The sequence below is a fragment of the Rhinolophus sinicus genome, chromosome 1 (assembly GCF_057876585.1).
Source record: "Rhinolophus sinicus isolate RSI-liver-muscle chromosome 1, RSI-T2T, whole genome shotgun sequence".
NCBI classification, from domain to species: domain Eukaryota; kingdom Metazoa; phylum Chordata; class Mammalia; order Chiroptera; family Rhinolophidae; genus Rhinolophus; species Rhinolophus sinicus.
The window spans coordinates 136,105,080-136,123,424 of NC_142501.1; the positions used below are offsets into that span (position 1 = coordinate 136,105,080).

Below are 18,345 nucleotides of genomic sequence, written 5' to 3' on the forward strand. Positions count from 1 at the left end.
ACGTGTAAAAGGATGAAACTAGACTTCTATTTGGCACCATACACAAAAATTAATGCAAAATGAATCAATGACCTAAATATGAGATCTGAAACAATAGAATACACAGAAGAAAACATATGGACTTTGGTCTTAGAGGATTTTATGAATTTGACCCCAAAGGCAAGCAAAGTAAAGCAGAAATAAATGAGCGGGACTATATCAAACTAAAAAGTTTCTGCACCACAAAAAAACACCATCTGCAAAACAAAAAAGCGACCACTCAAATGGAAAAACATATTTGCAAATGATACCTCTGGTAAAGGGTTAATATTAAAAATATATAAAGAACTCATCCAACTCAACAACAACAACAAAAAACCAATCCAATTAAAAAATGGGCAGAGGACCTGAATAGACACTTTTCACAGGAAGACTTACTGATGGCCAGCAGAATATGAAAAAATGATCAACATCACTAACTATAAGGGAAATCAAATCAAAACCACAATTAGATACCACCTCACACCTGTTAGAATAGCTATCATCAACAAGACATGAAATTACAACTGTTGGAGAGGCTGTGGAGAAAAGGGAACCTTCGTACACTGCTAGTAGGAATATAAATTGGTACAGTCACTATGGAAAACAGTATGGAGGTTCCTCAAAAAAATTAAGAATAGAATTACCTTATGACCCAGCAATCCCTCTTCTGGGTATCTACCTGAACAATTTGAAAACATTTATTCATCAAGATATATGTACCCCTGTGTTCATTGCAGTATTATTCACGGTGGCCAAGACATGGAAACAACCTAAGTGTTTTTCGATGGATGCTTAGATAAAGAAGATGTGGTACATATATACAATGGAATATTATTCAGTCACAAGAAAAGATGAAATACTTCCATTTGCAACAACATGGATGGATCTTGAGAATATCATGCTAAACGAAACAAGTAAGATGGCAAAAGTCAAGAACCACGATTTCACTCATACGTAGTATGTAAGATATAAAACAGAATGCAACAACTAAATGAACTAACGAAAGAAAAACTCATAGACACAGGCAACAGTATGGTAGTTACTAGAGACGGGGGGTGGGGGGAGGTTGAAGAGGGTAAAGGGGGTCAAATATATGGTGATGGAAGAAGAGTTGACTTTGGATGGTGAACACACAATGTAATATGCAGACAATATATTACAGAACTGTGTACCTAAAACTTATATAATCTGTTAACAAATGTCATGCCAATAAATTTAATAAAATTTAAAAACAAAGAACCATTGCTCTGGAAAATGTCGTACATGAGGCTAATTAGAAGGCCATTGATGTTTGGCCTCATTTCAAGAATCATTAAATTCTATGAATGTACGAAATAATAAAATGTAACTTTAGCTAGTATTTTGAAACTTCTAACATCAACATGGTGATCTTTAAAGATCAGAAACCAATGTAAATTTCTGAAGAGCTGGCATTATATCTATTTTTTGTTTAAACCTCTAAACCTCTCAGTATCTATAACATAGTAGACACTCAAATTTGTTAACTGATTAATAGTTTTGTTTTCAACACACTTCTACTATCCTTGAAACAAACCTTAAAACCCTACAAATGGCTGCTATTTTAAAGGCAATCTTAAGAACATCAAGTTTTCTAAAATAGTTCATCCTAACTTAATTGGAGTATAATAGGGTTTAAGTGTTGAATTTCTATACTAGTATTTGTCATTTCCCAATGATACTTTCCAACAGAAAATTAAGTACCTTGTGGAAATCCAGATTACAAATAAGAACCAAATTATCTGCATAGCAATGTTAATATGAGTCTTCCAAAAGCTTTCAAAATTTGATGGCCCCATCCCTTCACCTTAATTTCACAGAGGAATAATTTGTTCTCTAAAGTGATTTCTTTGGATTTCACAGGAATTTAAATTAGCATATTTAAATCAACAAGGCATGGTCTTATAGCCTACCTTAATTTGTTTATATCCTTTTTTTTTTAATTAAAGTTTATTGGGGTGACAATTGTTAGCAGCAAAGTTATATACGTTTAAGGTGTACAATTCTGTAATACATCATCTATATATCACATTGTGTGTTCACCACCCAGAGTCAATTCTCTTTCCATCACATTTGATTCTTTATATCCTTATAATATGTTCCAAGAACAATTGGGGGAGGGGAGAAGGTAAGCATTATTTCTTGTACAACATTACACAAAAGCAAATTGCATAGACTATAGATGAAAAGACATAGTTACCTGGTTCTATTATGAAATGCAATTATAAAGTGGTATTTTGAAATAGACCTTAAACACTTGAATAATTGATCAGAATATTGCATTTCATCTTTAAGTTTATATGCAAATCATATAAAATAGATCTGGGCTATATCTAAAAAGACATCTGGAAAAAAAATTATACCAGGTCTCCTATTAGGCAATTTTAATATTTACAAAATCATACAGTGTTCTAAGGAATTCTCAAACATTGATGAAATCACTGGATAATGTGATAAACATAAACTCTAGCTAATAGTTATTACTAGCCTACAATAATCATCATAACGGCTAACATTTACTTAGCACTTAGAAAGGAATAGGCACTATTATATTCATAATGAAGGGATGGGGTTTACCTAGCTTAGTAGGTAACTTGCCTAAGGCTACACAGCTACTAAGTGAGAGAATCCAGATTAGAAAAGCAAACAAACACACACTTTCAAATCTAAAGTAGAAAATCAGCAATTATTTATATATAACAATTTGTATTTAAAATACATATAAGAAGCCTTCTTTCCATTTGCTAAATTTGGCATTAGCTGGATAATCTTAAAATTGACCAAAATCTGGATTTTGTTCATCATATAATCATTGTAAACTACTATTTCCTACAGTTATTTTTTGAGGGTGAGACTGTATCAACATTTCAACTCTCTATCCCTGGTATATAAGGCCTTAAATGTCATCAAATGATTCATAGCACTGTTTTAGTAGAATGTTCTATGACTTTAAAATGAAAACCATGGGCTTTTACTATTACTTTCATTTTTCCATACAATATGTCAGTTTTTCTGGTACAATTAGACATGTGTATAGATTACATCTGACTATAAGAAAAAAAATAGAACTAATTTTTCCTTATCTAAGTACAGCTCACATCATCCAAAGGAGAAAGTTTTCTTTATAGTTATTTTAAAGCAAATGCTGAGAAAGCTACTGAAGAATTCTACCAATGAACAAAGTTCAGAATCCTGCAGGTGATGCTTGAGCCTCACTTCTTCAGAGGAGCCCGCCCTAACCATGTGCTCACATAAAATTGCAGACAATTCCACCATCAGAACAAGACTTTGAGATATTTTTTGTCCCAAAACAAAACAAAACTTACATCACCTGGTTGAACTCTTGGTTAGTCAAAAGAGCCTTAAATTTCAGAATATATTTGTTTATATAAAACTAGACTTTTGAATCTAGATAGCTTTTATTCTGACCTGGTAACTAGAACAGAATCTCTAGTCTGACAAATTTAGAATTACTGTCTTATGAATTTAGAGTCTTTATAAGAGCACTAAAGTCAACCCAAGAAATGTACCAAGTACTTTGGACTGAAGAGTGACAGCAGCAGTCCAAGGGAAACTGAAATGTTCTCAAAGGCTGAAATAGATACCTACTTTGGGGCTCAAAGCTGTCTTTGAGTGCTTCACATTTTCTCCCTTGGGAATTTAGGTCAAACTCCTAACTTCAAAATCACCTCAGAAGGGACTGATAACGTTGAAATTTCTCTCCGCGGCCTTTCCTTCCTTCTGTGCTGTTCCCATTTGCCCACTGGACATTTCCACGTGGGTGCCTGTCTTGCCATCCTTTCCAGTTGACTCTACCTGAGGTGAATTTAATGCTCCCTATATCTAACAGTGGTATTCTTATCCTCCAAGACTCAAAAATCACAAAAGTTCACCAAATTCACTTGGGTTCTTCTGCACAGTATCTCTTCCATGAATCCCTTCCTGTACTTTGCATCTATTCCCAGTCATGCCCTGGACTGATTGTAGAGACTCATCTAGTCTGTTAGTAGAGGCTATTCCCAGGACGTGAGGAGACTAGTATTCCTAAAGCACAGCTGTTACCGTATTTCTTCTCTGCTCAAAAGATGGATTATCTATCTATGATGGTTAAGTTGATGTGTCAACTTCAGTGGGCTGTGGGCTGCCCAGGTTGTCTGGTTAAGCATTATTTCTGGGTGTGTTTGTGAGTCTGTTTCTGGGGACAATTTGTATTTGAGTGGGTGATCTGAACAAAGCAGATGGCCCTCCCCAGTGTGGGCGAGCATCATACAATCAGTTGAGGGTCTGAATAGAACAAAAAGGCAGAGGAAGGCTGAATTTACTCTTTGGTTTACTGACTACTTGAGCTGGGACACTGATCTTCTGGCCTCAGCCCTCCTGGTTCTGAGGCCTTCAGATCTGGATTGGAATCTACACCATCAGCTCTCAGGCCTTCAAGCCACACTGCCAGGCTTCCTGGGACTCCAGCTTGCAGATGGTGGGACTTCTTAACCTCCATACTCATGTGAGCCAATTCTGTATAATAAATCTCATTCCTTTGGGTTCTGTTTCTCTGGAGAACCCTGACTAACACAATGGCCTTATGATGAAGGCCCTCCAGAGCAGGCCACAAACTCCCTTTCCAGCATTTTATTTCTCATACTGCCCCCTTACTTGGTTATTCCCCTCAGGCCAAGTTAGTATACACAGTCACTCCAGAATATTCTACAAACCCTCCTACTTCTGAAATGAAAAAAAGTGACGCATAAGCTTGTTTGTGTAGCAATTCACATATTTGATTCAGAAATCTGTTCACAAATCTGTTCTAATGATGACTTCTTAAAAATAGAATAGATCATTTCTTATAAAAGGGAACTCCAGAGAATTAACATTATAAACTTTGTAATTCATTTTCATAAATGACATACAAATAAGGACTTAAATATATTCCTCCTCTTTGATCAAGTAATTTCCTTCCTTCCTTCCTTCCTTCCTTCCTTCCTTCCTTCCTTCCTTCCTTCCTTCCTTCCTTCCTTCCTTCCTTCCTTCCTTCCTTCCTTCCTTCCTTCCTTCCTTCCTTCCTTCCTTCCTTCCTTCCTTCCTTCCTTCCTTCCTTCCTTCCTTCCTTCCTTCCTTCCTTCCTTCCTTCCTTCCTTCCTTCCTTCCTTCCTTCCTTTTGTAAGGAGGGCGCAGCTCACAGAGGCCCATGTGGGGATCGAACCGGCAACCTTGGTGTTATTAGCACTACGCTTTAACCAACTGAGCTAAACAGCCACCCTCATATGAACAAACCATTTTTAATTATAATGGTGAAATAATCAGAGATCTTCAAAACTTTTGTATAAGAATATTCACTAAAGCATAAATTCTCAAAATTACATAAATATGGGAAATATGACCTGAGAGTCATATGACAGACAATGCAGCTATTAATATTAAAAATACTTTCTTGTTCAGGGCAGCTTTTGTATAAATGAAAGTGAAAGAATTAAATTTGAGACCCGAAGAAGGAAAGCAAGCAGATAGTTTATAATCCTATATGTTTGCTATTAGGACAGGATGGGATATGAAAAATATGAATGGATATGAGAAACAAGCTGCAATACGAAGAGCTATCTATGGAGGAAAGGGATTCTGAAAAATGGAAAGAATATTCTTTTGGGGACACAAAACTAGAGGCCGATAAAACCCTTCCCATTGCACCAACAACAGAGGGTATTCATAAAAGGAAGTCTTTTCAGGAGCACATTTTCAGCTTTGATACAGAGAGCTCGGACCCTCCAGGCACTGCTGCAGAAGGGTCAATGCTACTAGATTCATAAAGCATCACTGGAAGATTTGGGGAAATTCCGTGTTTCCCCGAAAATAAGACCTAGCTGGACAATCAGCTCTAATGCGTCTTTTGGAGCAAAAATTAATATAAGACCTGGTATTACTATATTGTATTTTATTATATTATATTATATTTTATATTACATTACATTACATTACATTATATTATATTATATTATATTATAATGTTATGTTATATTATATTATATATTATTTTAGACTGTGTCTTATATTACAGTAAAATAAGACCCGGTCTTATATATTATTATATTATATAATACGAGGTCTTATATTATAGTAAAATAAGACCAGTTCTTATATGAATTTTTGCTCCAAAAGACATATTAGAGCTGATGGTCTGGCTAGGTCTTATTTTCAGGGAAACACAGTTCCTCTCGGGCTTGGTGAGTTTTGTGACTCTTCAGTATTGGGCTTTTGACCTTACATTGACTGAAACAAGTTTAATATGTATAATTCTTTGTTTCAGCCAATGTATTCATATTGGGCTTTTCATCTTACATTGGCTGAAACAAAAATGTTTACTATTTAGAATGTTTGTTTCGGTCCATGTAGGATTAAAGGCTTAATATTTAGAATTTGCAGAGCTGAACAGGTTTGGCAGAAGTTCAGTTGAACTTTCCAGTTATGTTTCGTTAAGTGTATTGCATTTATACTTCTACAAGTGTCAAAGCTTAAAACTGCACTAAAACTTTAGAGTGCTACGGTGTATTTTCATAGAAATGCCCTCTTTTAAAAATAGTTCTTTGCTGGGCTGTGTTGTATACCTGTTTGGATCACCTCAGTTTCTTTTTTCTAGATTTGGTAAAGGAAGACTATGAAGAGCAGTGTTAATTCGCATGTAATAACTGGAAAGGCATTGGACCCTCATGGTGGTGATATGGAAGTGGGTGATATGAGACAGCTTTTCTCTCCTACATGCTACCTGGGTTGTGGGTGTTCACTGAAGTCTTGTCATTTAAGGGTAAACATACAAACCTTAGGAACCCTTACCTCAGGCTTTAAAGGGCAGGGCATTACATAGTCAATCTTTTGGGAGATTAGTGATATGTCACCTAAACCTGGAATATTTTAAAAAATTAGTGTTTTCAACTATCTGAAATCTTGCTCCTACCTTCTCAAATGCATTCCTGGAAATTATGTCTATAAACAAAGCATTTCTGGGCCAAGGAATATTTTCAATATAGCAAGACTTCACATTATATTAAGTGCTGCAAGTTCCATCATTTTTAAAGGACAGAAATACATGTGATAAAGAATGGTACATAAAATTACAATCTACCACCTCCAAAAACATTGTTTAGAGAGTTTGGAGCTTGGAGATTCAAGTATTGATTGCAGTTTTCTTTTGAAAAGAATGCTACAACTTCTGTGGTTTTTCTCCCTCATGTTTATAATAAAGGAAAAGCTAATAAACTCTATTTAATGAAAAAAAAAAAAAAAACTTTCTTGAAGGATAAAGACATGGGCAATGTTTATGGTATAATATTAGGCTAAAAGAATCAGAATGAAAACAATGTATGTAGTACAATCCCAATTTTGTAAAACACATACATAATGCCACAGGACTTAAAGGAATACACCACAGTATCATAAACAGTTGTCTCTGGACAATAGCACTGCAGGTATAATTTATAAATGTAGGCATATAATATGTAGCACAGTTCAAAACTCACTGTAACGAACTTTATCCTTGGCTATGTAGGCTTTCTACTTCATAAATATTAGAAGCACAAGTCTCCAACAAAGCAAATATGCTTCTGAAAAGACCTCCTATTATGAATGCCCTCTGTTGTTGGTGCAATGGGAAGGGTTTTATCAGTGTCTAGTTTTGTGCCCAAAAAAGAATAGTTTTCCATTTTTCAGAATCACTTTCCTCCATAGGTAGCTCTTTCCTTCTCTTTTTCATATTGCATCTTGTTTTTCATATCCATTCATATTTTTCATATCCCATCGTCTTCTAATCCCAAACTGTAACATCTAGGATGAAAAACTATCTGCTTGCTTTCCTTCATCTAGTCTCAAATTTAATTCTTTCACTTTCACTTATACATAAATTATAGAAGCTTTTGCTTTATCAATTCCTGAGTTAACAAAGGCTCATACGCTTCTGTTTTCCTATGACATCTGAATTAAATTCACTAGAGGTCTTTAATAAGTATTAGTTGAAAACACCACAGACACCACCACAAAAAGGGTCCTGGTTACGCCTAAGGGGAAGAAAAGTAACAGTCTGCGTATTTCTAAATGATATATGTGTGTTTTCTAGCACAGCTCCTGTTTCACTTACCTACTGTAAACTTTAGTTACTAAATTGTTGATCTGCTTATCAATTTTATATTTTCGGTAGTCTTCCAAGCCATCTTTAATTGCGATAATTGTAAGGACCACCACCAGCGGCAGCATCGTAATTTCCTTTTGGAAGGCTTCTACCAAAGGCACCCAGTTCAGCACGACCAGAAACAGGAAATATAAATTGGCGGCTCTGCAACCCAAACACACACAGGAGGTGTTAAAAAAAATCACATAAAAGCCTAAACAAAAGAGGCAAAAACTACCTTAGGATGTTGTCCTATAATCCTATTAGTTGGTTTTGGATGCAACGGAATAGAGAACTAGCAGAATCTAACAAATCTGAATGAAAAATTCATTATTCCTGTAGACATCTAGCTTAAGGCATACATTAATAAATGAGAGGTATTACTTATTAAATACATAATAGTAAATATTGGAGTGTGACACTCTTGAATTGTGTAACATGATATAAAGCATAATAGGAAATACTATTCTGTTTTTAAAAGTTAAAAAAATGTAGAGGAAATTCATAGTTAATGCATTACAAAAATAATTTTTTTTTCAAAGATTTTTTTTTTTATTGGGGAAGGGGAATAGGAGTTTATTGTGGAACAGTGTGTACTTCCAGGACTTTTTTCCAAGTCAAGTTGTTGTCCTTTCAGTCTTAGTTGTGGAGGGCACAGCTCAGCTCCAGGTCCAGTTGCTGTTGCTAGTTGCAGGGGGCACAGCCCACCATCCCTTGTGGGAGTCGAACCAGCAACCCTGTGGTTGAGAGGACGTGCTCCAACCAACTGAGCCATCTGGGAGCTCAGCGGCAGCTCAACTCAAGGTGCCATGTTCAATCTTAGTTGCAGGGGGTGCTGCCCACCATCCCTTGCGGGACTTGAGGAATTGAACTGACAACCTTGTGGTTGAGAGCCCACTGGCCCATGTGGGAATCGAACCGGTAGCCTTCGGAGTTAGGAGCATGGAGCTCTAACTGCCTGAACCACCGGGTCGGCCCATAAAAATAAATTTTTAAATAACCCAACTTTCTAGCCTTCAGAATGTAATCTCTATGTCCAAACATTACATTCTAACATGGCTCAACACTCAACCTGTGGTTTGTTTTTGTTTTTGTTTTTGACCCTTAAGACCAACCCTTCTATTTCTGCTTTTATGTTATTCAGAACCACTTTTTCAGGAACTTCCTTCATTCCTCTATTATATATACCAGGTGTGCCAAAAAAATGTATACAAATGGACACTTTGATCAGTGTTGCTCAAGCAGTAGTTTGCCATAATCAGAAGTGTCTGAATGCTGATGGTAACCACTTTGAACATCTCTTGTAATTGCAGAAGTCAAACATGACTTTTCTTCTTCTTTTGTTATTGGTATATATTATTACAATTATAAGAGTTTTCCTTTTATAAAACATGTATGCATTTTTTGGCACCTTCTATATTTAAATACTCCTCCATTGGCCCCTAAGGTAAATTCAAGTGGTCCCTTTCCTTAAAGGAAACAAACAAAATGTCAATGCTGTATACCCCCTTGAATTTTTATCACATATTTTTCCTGTTAACCATCAAACTTTTCAAAATAATCTAAACACATGTTTTCTTCCTAAACTCCAACTCCTTTTACTCTGAAAACTCTTCCTTAACCTTTTTTGGTACTTTTTTGGCTTCAATTATTTCCATGTGGAGTGCATCCAAATCTACACCGCTGGCCCTGAACTCTTCAAGTTTTAGATTCTAAGTCCATCAAGGGCACTAGATTGCAAACTCCTTAACAGATAGAAACACCTGTAGCATTTAAAGCCATTAATTCAACAAATTCACATGTATACTTTAAACATACCCACTGTGCAATAAATGCATATGGAACATATGTAGAGTGAATAATGAGAACGAATATACGTAAAATGAATAATGACTGTTGAGAATCCCTATACTCATATTAGCATCTCAAACTCCACATTTACAAAAACAAAATAATCTTCTAGCCAAGCTTCTTTTTATTCCTGTCTTTACTTTTTCTGTTAATCCGCCCGGTCACCTCAGCTCAACATGGACACTTGTTTTCACTTAACACTTTGTAAGCAGGCATTTTCCCGCCAAATCGTGTCGTAACGCGGGGCTTTTTTGACATTTTCTCGCCAAAATTAGACTTTCCGTAAAATATTCATATCTTTCGATCTATTTGATATTTTTCTATGAAACTTTCAGTGTTTTAGTTTAAAAAGAGGTCTCTATTTACTTTGCAAAATTTTTGCCGGTTCCAACTAGAGGCAATATGACGAGTTTACTCGTTTCCCGCAAAAAATTTAATTCCCCGTATCTAATCCATAATATCTGTGATGGATTATCCTCTTTTCATTCCCATATTGATAAAAGTTCAGGTCTCCATTAAAACTCACCAGGACATATACAATATCTTCCTACATATCCTCTCTGCCTTCAATTTGCCTCCCATAATATGAGCACAAAAGGACTAATTCTCAGACCTCAAACAAAGCTTCTGGGCTACTGTCTTTCTGCTTTTACTCATATTCCTTCCTCCATCTGAAATGACACCTCTGCCTGGAAAATGTCACTCTCCATAATGAAGTTCAAATGCCATGTCCCCTTCTATTGTTCTCACTATATCAGTATTATTTCTCTTTTTGAGGCTTCTATCCTACTTGGCAGCACTTTATAACACTTATCACATCCCCTATATCTTCTCATTGTTTGTATACACATCTTAGTTCCCGTGCCAAACAGCAAAGTCCACAAGAAAGGCGCACCCTTTAGACTTGTGTTTCCTTCAGTGCCTAAACTCATGAGAGAGCGTCAATAAAAAACAGGTTAAATTGAATTACATTGTTGTTTCACCTAATAATATCTTACACCTATGTTTGCTTCCGAGCTCCATTTCTCCGTATTATCAAATAAGAAAAAGCTAAAATTAAAATGCACTGTGGAAAGAACACAAAAGCAAGAGTGAGAAAACTCAAGGTTATAGCCCCTGGTTGCTACTTATCACTGGAATGGCACTGTTTAAACCAGTGCCAAACTTAGTTTCCTCATATATGAGGATAATAATATCTTCTCTGGTCAAGAGAAAGCATCTTACCAATTATAAAGTGCTATGTGAACATAAGGGGTCATCATTCCACAATAGACTCTACTAGGATTGTCAAATATAAATTATGTCACAAGTCTTAGGCTTTGGTCACATACAATGTTATGAAAAACCTTATATATCAAACTGAAATAACAAAACAAAACAAAACCTAAGATTTTTCTACAAAAGTACCTGTGAAATTGTTCAAATAAATTTCTTGGCACAAAATTCAGAAGCGTGTACTTTGTTGTTCGTATTCGGTTATTCACGTAGGTTCCAGAGAACTTTTCATACTCTTCCTTGAAGGGCTGGAGGTGGGGAACAACAACCCGATGCTTTCCTGCCAGTCTGGGGGTCTGAGAGGACTTGGCTCCGCAGGTAAGTAGAGAGGAATAGTTGTATGGCCTGTCATCATCGGTCCTGTCTGTCCCGCCCATCAGCCGCCTCCAGTGATACCTGGCCCATTGAAGGGGCTCAGTCATGTCCAAAATGCGCTAAGATCCAGGTTATGTAGGGAATCTGGCAAAACAAACAAACCTACTTAACACTTTCTGGAAAATCTTAAAAAATAGTTAGGATAGTACAATTTAAAATGTTTTTCTATAACAAATAAATACAGAGGGTGCCAAAAAACGTATACACACTTTCATACAGGAAAAAAACTGTATTAAAATTACAATACTCAATATATACCAATAACAAAAGATGAATACAAGTCATGTCTATATATATTTTTTTGGCACCCCCGGTATATGACCCAACGGCTCACAGTATAAATGGGAAAGTAAAAACTAGAATTTGGAACTCCAGTTTAACCAAAAATTTTTATTCAATAAAGGATACACCTTCTGCCTCCTTTATTGAATATTTATATTTATATATAAATGTAACCACAGGGCTGATCACCTGATCATTCAAGCAACAAGAGACAGCATCTATAATGCCATTCCATAATAACTTGAAGCAATTTGGGCCAAATATGTACAAGTCTCTTAATTTATCTAATCAGTTTTCTCATCTTTGACATGGGAATGCCACACACATCAGGAAAATGGTGAGGATTAAATTAACACCATGTAAATCACCCAGCATAAAGCGTGATAGGGAGTAAGCAGTCCACAAAACCCCTTCTGGGCAGATTACTAAAAATGGACGTAAATTCTTTCCTTCCCTGTAAGCATATCCCTTCACCCATCTAGCGGTGGAGTCTTTCTCTACCCATTGAATCTGGACTTGACCACGTGCCTTGCTTTGGATAATGAAACCCTGGTAACCATGACACAAGCAGAGACTTCAGCAGTGATTGCTTGTGGGACTCACACTCCCCTGGAGAACCTCGTGGCCACTGTCAGGTGCTTGAGCCAGGATGAGTACACATGACCCACTCACCACCTTGGCTCATGTCAATATGTGGCAGAGGCCACTGCTTGCCAGCTGACCATCAACACATGAGTGTGCCCAGATGACACAATCGAGAACCGAGATAAACTGTCTCAACAACTCAGATCAAATTGCCAACCCACCAAATTGTGAGTCAGTAAAAGTTACATCATCAAGCTTTGGGGTGGTTTGTTATAAAACAAAATCTAACTCATACTATCTTTCTTATTTTCCTTATTTCCAAGTTTTTCTTATTTTCCAAGAAATTCAGCTCTACCTGGAATGTCAGCTCATTGATTTAAAAAAGGGGGGGGGACCCTAACATTAAGAGGGCACTGTATTTCAAGCATTTTGCAAAGCACTTTACATGCATTATCTTAATATGAACATCAATTGGATACATTTCTATTTTTCAAAACTAGAAATATTTCTAGACATGAGGTATATTTCTATTTTACAAAAGAGGCTTAGAGAAAGTAATTTGCAGAAGTTTACATGGTTAGTAAGTAGGTAAGGCTGATTCAAACCAAATCTAACTCAACAATTCTTGCTTTTAACTGTTAATGTGCCTCATTTATTTTTACATCCAGAGTAGCTGACACTTAGTAGGTGCCCAATAAAAGTTCATCCAGTAGGTAAAGAGCACATCAGCACGTGTATGAAGGGCGAGGTCTGGAGGCCTTGGTTTCTATCCTTGCTTTATCAATGCCACTGCTTGTACTTACCATCTTAGATTGGAGCTCATCTCTGGAGATGCTCATTTAGAAAATCTGTGAGTGTGCCCTGATAATCTGAATAGAACTCCCCAAATGAAACTGATTCAGGTGGCCCATGTTTTCCTATGAAGATAAACAAGGCTATGTGCTACAAACTACAGTAGGCTAGAAACACAGAGATGATTGAGACCTAGCTCTTCTTTTCCAGGAGCTTATGTCTAGGCGAGGTGATAGGCATGTAAATATATAAATGTAACCACAGGAGCAAAAGAGTGTTCAAAGCACTAAGGTAGTTTGGGCAAATTATTTAAGCTTGCTTCCTTCCTAAGCTTCATTCTAAATATGTAACATGACTACTGATTCTTTTCTCTAAAGTATTATACTAACCAGAAATTAATAGTTTCCCCCTAAGGACCTCAAAATTGTTTCCAGCTTTCATGGATACATAAATCATTACCTAGCAGTGCTGGAAGATCTGGCCCGATTGTATTCTAGTACTTTTTAGTGAATCAATGTTTTTAATAACCCATTCTTGCTAACACACTTGTTTATGATACATGGGGTCCTTAAGCAATCCAAGAGATTACATTTATGCATCATCACTTTCTCACTGCATTTACAGGAAATAAGTTGAATCACAAATAATAATCTTCTGAAAATCCATCAGATCTTTAAAAACTGTGTTATCTAAAGCAAAAGAATAAAAACAAATAAGAGCATCAAGTCACTTTTAATGGGAAGAATGCAAGAGCCTCCAAATGCGTGTACTGTGCCTGTATATTGGACCCGCTATACAGCCTCTACGCCTCTACTATCAAAGAGAACATACTCGTAAAGTCAGTCTTACCAGTTTTGTACTAGTAATGGAAATAAGAAAAAAAGTTCTAGCCCTTCTAAAATATTTGTTCATAGAGAGCTAAATCAATGAACAGTAACTGGCCCAAACAAGTCTATCCTTTCAACATAATTTTTAAAAAGTCTACCTCTGAAGTAATTTGCAAAGCCTGGTTTTCGCTTCAGTATAAAAAGAAAATACAGCTTCTTAACCTAGATTAGCGGACATTTGGTTGTGCCCAAAATGTCCACGGAGACATTGAGTCAATGCCAGAAAATCCTTGAAATTTCATCTTACCGAAAACATCTATAAGCATATTTCATCCCAGCTAAAGAGTCCTTGACATGTGGTCCTGTCAAAAACATACACATTTAGAAAACGTCCCTGGATTCAAAGAGCCCATAACATTTATGAGGTTGGTGCAAAAGTAATTGCGGTTTAAAAGGTTAAAAATAATTACAAAAACCGCGATTACTTTTGCACCAACCTAATCTTTACTTTTGGTTTACAGGGTGAATACATAAAAAAATACTATCAAGGCCATTTGGGCATGGATCAAACATCTCACTGGGTGTCTTGGACAGAAGCAAATATCAAGGACCTTTTGGTGTGGCGCAAATGTCTCAGTGGATGTTTTGGACAAGACCAAATGTCCTGCAAGGCTTAACCTATAACTAGGGATGACAGCTTAAGTTATTAAAGTAATTCATAACATATCGATAAATCTCCCCCAGAATAAGGATGTAAGACAGTGCTTTATCAATGAATCATCAGATAATATAAAATAATATAAACACGAAGTGCTTTTCATGCATTTTACCCCATGTACATCAGGTGACAATTATGGCAAACCTCAAAATTTTTTTAGAAGGTTGAAATCAGTACAATTTTACATTATTTCTGGAAACTTTAAAAGAGTAATTTTCATTTGTAATTACAGCAGGTCCTTGAATAATATTTAGTTCAACATCATTTTGTTACAACATTGATGAGATGCCATAGGAACTTAATCCTTGTTTATATCAATCAGCCTATGGTAAAAGTAGTTTCATTGTGTCATTTCGCTTCAAGTCACAGAACCTACCAATGGTGATGAGTGAGGACTTACAGTAAATTGTTAAGACAGAGGAATGTGTTTCCCTCTAGTGTCCACACAATCTCATACAACAATCTAGATTCTACTAAGAGTTTTAAATTTCAAAATGCAAATTCTTCAGAATACAAACTTACAAGTAATTAAACAAATATGACACATGGGTAGTGTTAACTTCTGGTAATTTGTAGTATATCTAACTAATAACCTCACACTAGCAAAAATACTTATTGGTTTACAAAAACAATCAGCTTTTCATTCCACATACCTACTCAAGAACCTTATTTTTTTTCCCATTCACTCAGTTCCGAAGAGACAAATCTATGACTGGAAGACATTTCATTGCCAAAGAATTCGTAGGCCCACCTTCCTCGGTACTTTTTCGAAGTCCTTAAACTCACATTAGGTGCTCTATTTACTCACATATTGCCTTCTTCCTTTCCCTGGCTCACTGCCCTCCCTCAGCCACCCAGTCTCTGCCCTACTCTCCGAGGCCTGGTGCTTCTTATCTTGTAATGACCCTCCCTTCAGCACTGCTACTCTTCCTGAAAAGTGATTACTGGATGAAAGGACTAATCTACACAAGAGAAAAGTTCCATGTTTCCCGATAATAAGACCTAGCCGGACAATCAGCTCAAATGCGTCTTTTGGAGCAAAAATTAATATAAGACACGGTCTTATATTATATTGTATAAGACCAGGCCTTATATTATAGTAAAATAAGACCGGGTTTTATAATTTTTGCTCCAAAAGACACATTCGAGCTGATTGTCTAGCTAGGTCTTATTTTCGGGAAAATACGGTTGTTAGCATTTTCAAGGGATAGAAGAAAAAAAGACCAGGTGTAGGAGTAATTAACATGTGGTAAAAATTCTTTCAAATTTCTAGCTTAGAATTTAAACCATCTTACATTGAACAGGAATGACCAAGGATCTACTTTGTCACTCTAGCTCAGTGCTTTCAAAATTTGTTAACTGTTTTATATATGAAAGAAAAAGTCCTACAAAACAATTCTTACCGTTATTACTTTCAATGTGTGCGTTTTCTATTCTACTGTATTCTCATTCCCTTCTCTCTCTCTCTCTCTCTGTCATAATACTGGTCAAGATGCACTGAATTGGTTCCAAGGTCCACTAATACCCGGGATACCAAAAAAATGTGTACACATTTTAAGAGATGTGATCTTAAAATGTGTATACGTTTTTTTTGGCACCCTCTGTATGTTGCTATTCACACTTTGGAAGGACACTGATTACATATGACTCCATAATGGGTTGAAAGGACAAATCCACTTTCAACTCCTTTTATGGTAGGAAGGTGCTCAAAGACAGAAGTTGGACTAGAAGGCTCAGGGGAAGGTAATACTTTACCCACCACAGCCTGGAGCAAATAGCCTTTTAATCTTTCCCCATCTACGTCAATAAGGTTAAAAGTATATTACTACTTAGAGAAGGTTCTATTATTAATAATATTTCATATAAATATTCAGGAAAATTTCTTTAAGATATGAAAGGAAAGAAAATCAGAGTAAGTCATACCTCATCAAGAATCAGCAAGAGTCATGATATTTTAAAGCTTAGACTTTAGAAGTTACTGAATCTAGAGGCCGCAAACCAAACTTGCCCTTAAGCGAAATTCTATCTAATGATGTATTTTGCATTATGGTATTGGCAAACATATTGTTTTACTTTTTTTTAATACAGGACATTTTAAAATGGAGATAAATTCACACAAAATATTGATTATTAGCCTCTCTTAAAAAGAAAAAAAAAACACAGAATATTGGGCACACTTTTCACATGGTAACAAATGTCAGCTTTTTCAGTGTAGCCCCACCTGAACTGTACATTTTCTATTTCGCCTATTTTCACTGAGTGAATCAGTTGCATCACTTATCAGCTATGTGACCTATGTAATTGACCTCTGCGCCTCAGCTTGCTAATCAATAAAAGAAGACACCATTAAGAGTCATGGGTACACTGTAGATGAACAATGCTCGTTCTATTCCCCACTCTCCTCTTTAGCTGTTTCTTAGGTCATAAATAAGTAAGGTTGGAAACCCAGTAAATTGGTCTGAGGTCCAAACTTTCAATACATTGCTTTCAAATTAAATAAAGTTGTCCAAGTCTCAGTAAATAGATACTGTATATCTGCTGATACCAGAGAAGTAACCAGCATTAAATAGGACACAAACAGAACACCAAACAATCACGAAAGACAGGCATGACAAAATGACCTACTACCACCTGATCTCATCCTCAACCATCTTCTCCAAAATCCATTCCAATTATGTTCGTGAACAAACTGTATTCGACTTGTCTGGTGTTTTCCAAACTCCGCTGGGGCCCCTGGTAATCACAGTGCCCTAGGCCTCTCCCCAGGAGATTCTGATTCAGAGGAGCTAGATTGGGGCCCATAAATGTGCAATTTAATTAGTACTCATGTGACGCATCAGGGAGATCGCAAAGCATAGCCTGTACCCTGCACCTTTAGATATGCTACCTGCCCTCTCTTGCTTGAGGACTGGTCAATCATATCACTCACTTACCATACATACCAGCTAGACTGTGTTAGCTTGACGTTGGAGTGGGGGAAATTGAGAAGGATCCACACAGTAGATACCGTAAGTCATTCCCTGCTCTATTCGCATTAACCCTGAGCGTGGCTGCGTCACTGCACTTGGTATAGTGTGCTTCGGGTAGCTTCACTCTTCAAAGTCAGGGAACCTATCTAATTCCAGATTCCACAGAGTCCAACGCTCGGCCAAAGTTAGATGATCAACAACATAGTCTATGTAGGGTTTGGTACTATCTGTGGTTTCAGGCATGCACTGGGGGTCTTGGAACGTATCCCCCGTAGATAAGGAGGGACTACTCCACTTCTGTTTTCTCAAACTTAGATCTTTTACTCCCACTTGAAATGGAAGGAAAGTCAGGCTGAGCAATGAAAGAGGAAACGGAGTGCTTTTGTTTCCTCTTCACATACTACCTGTTTAATTGGAGAGTGTGCCAGGCGTACAACCAGCTGAGGATAGTAATACCCTTTCTGAACTGTTCCCAGGAGTACG

The 18,345-nt window shown here is 36.6% G+C and overlaps 1 protein-coding gene across 3 annotated transcripts in view; it reads right to left on the minus strand.

The window, feature by feature from the left end:
- The window catches only part of ATP10D (ATPase phospholipid transporting 10D (putative)), a 102,221-nt gene that overhangs the window by 62,165 nt on the left and 21,711 nt on the right, over positions 1-18,345 (minus strand). For all 3 annotated transcript variants that reach the window (XM_088789883.1, XM_088789884.1, XM_074324640.2), the window contains exons 2-3: positions 11,447-11,773; positions 8,159-8,353 (exon numbers count right to left, since the gene is read on the minus strand). In XM_088789883.1, the coding sequence (XP_088646009.1) occupies positions 8,159-8,353; positions 11,447-11,736 (485 nt within the window). In that variant the 5' untranslated portion in view covers positions 11,737-11,773. The remainder of the gene's footprint in view (positions 1-8,158; positions 8,354-11,446; positions 11,774-18,345) is intronic.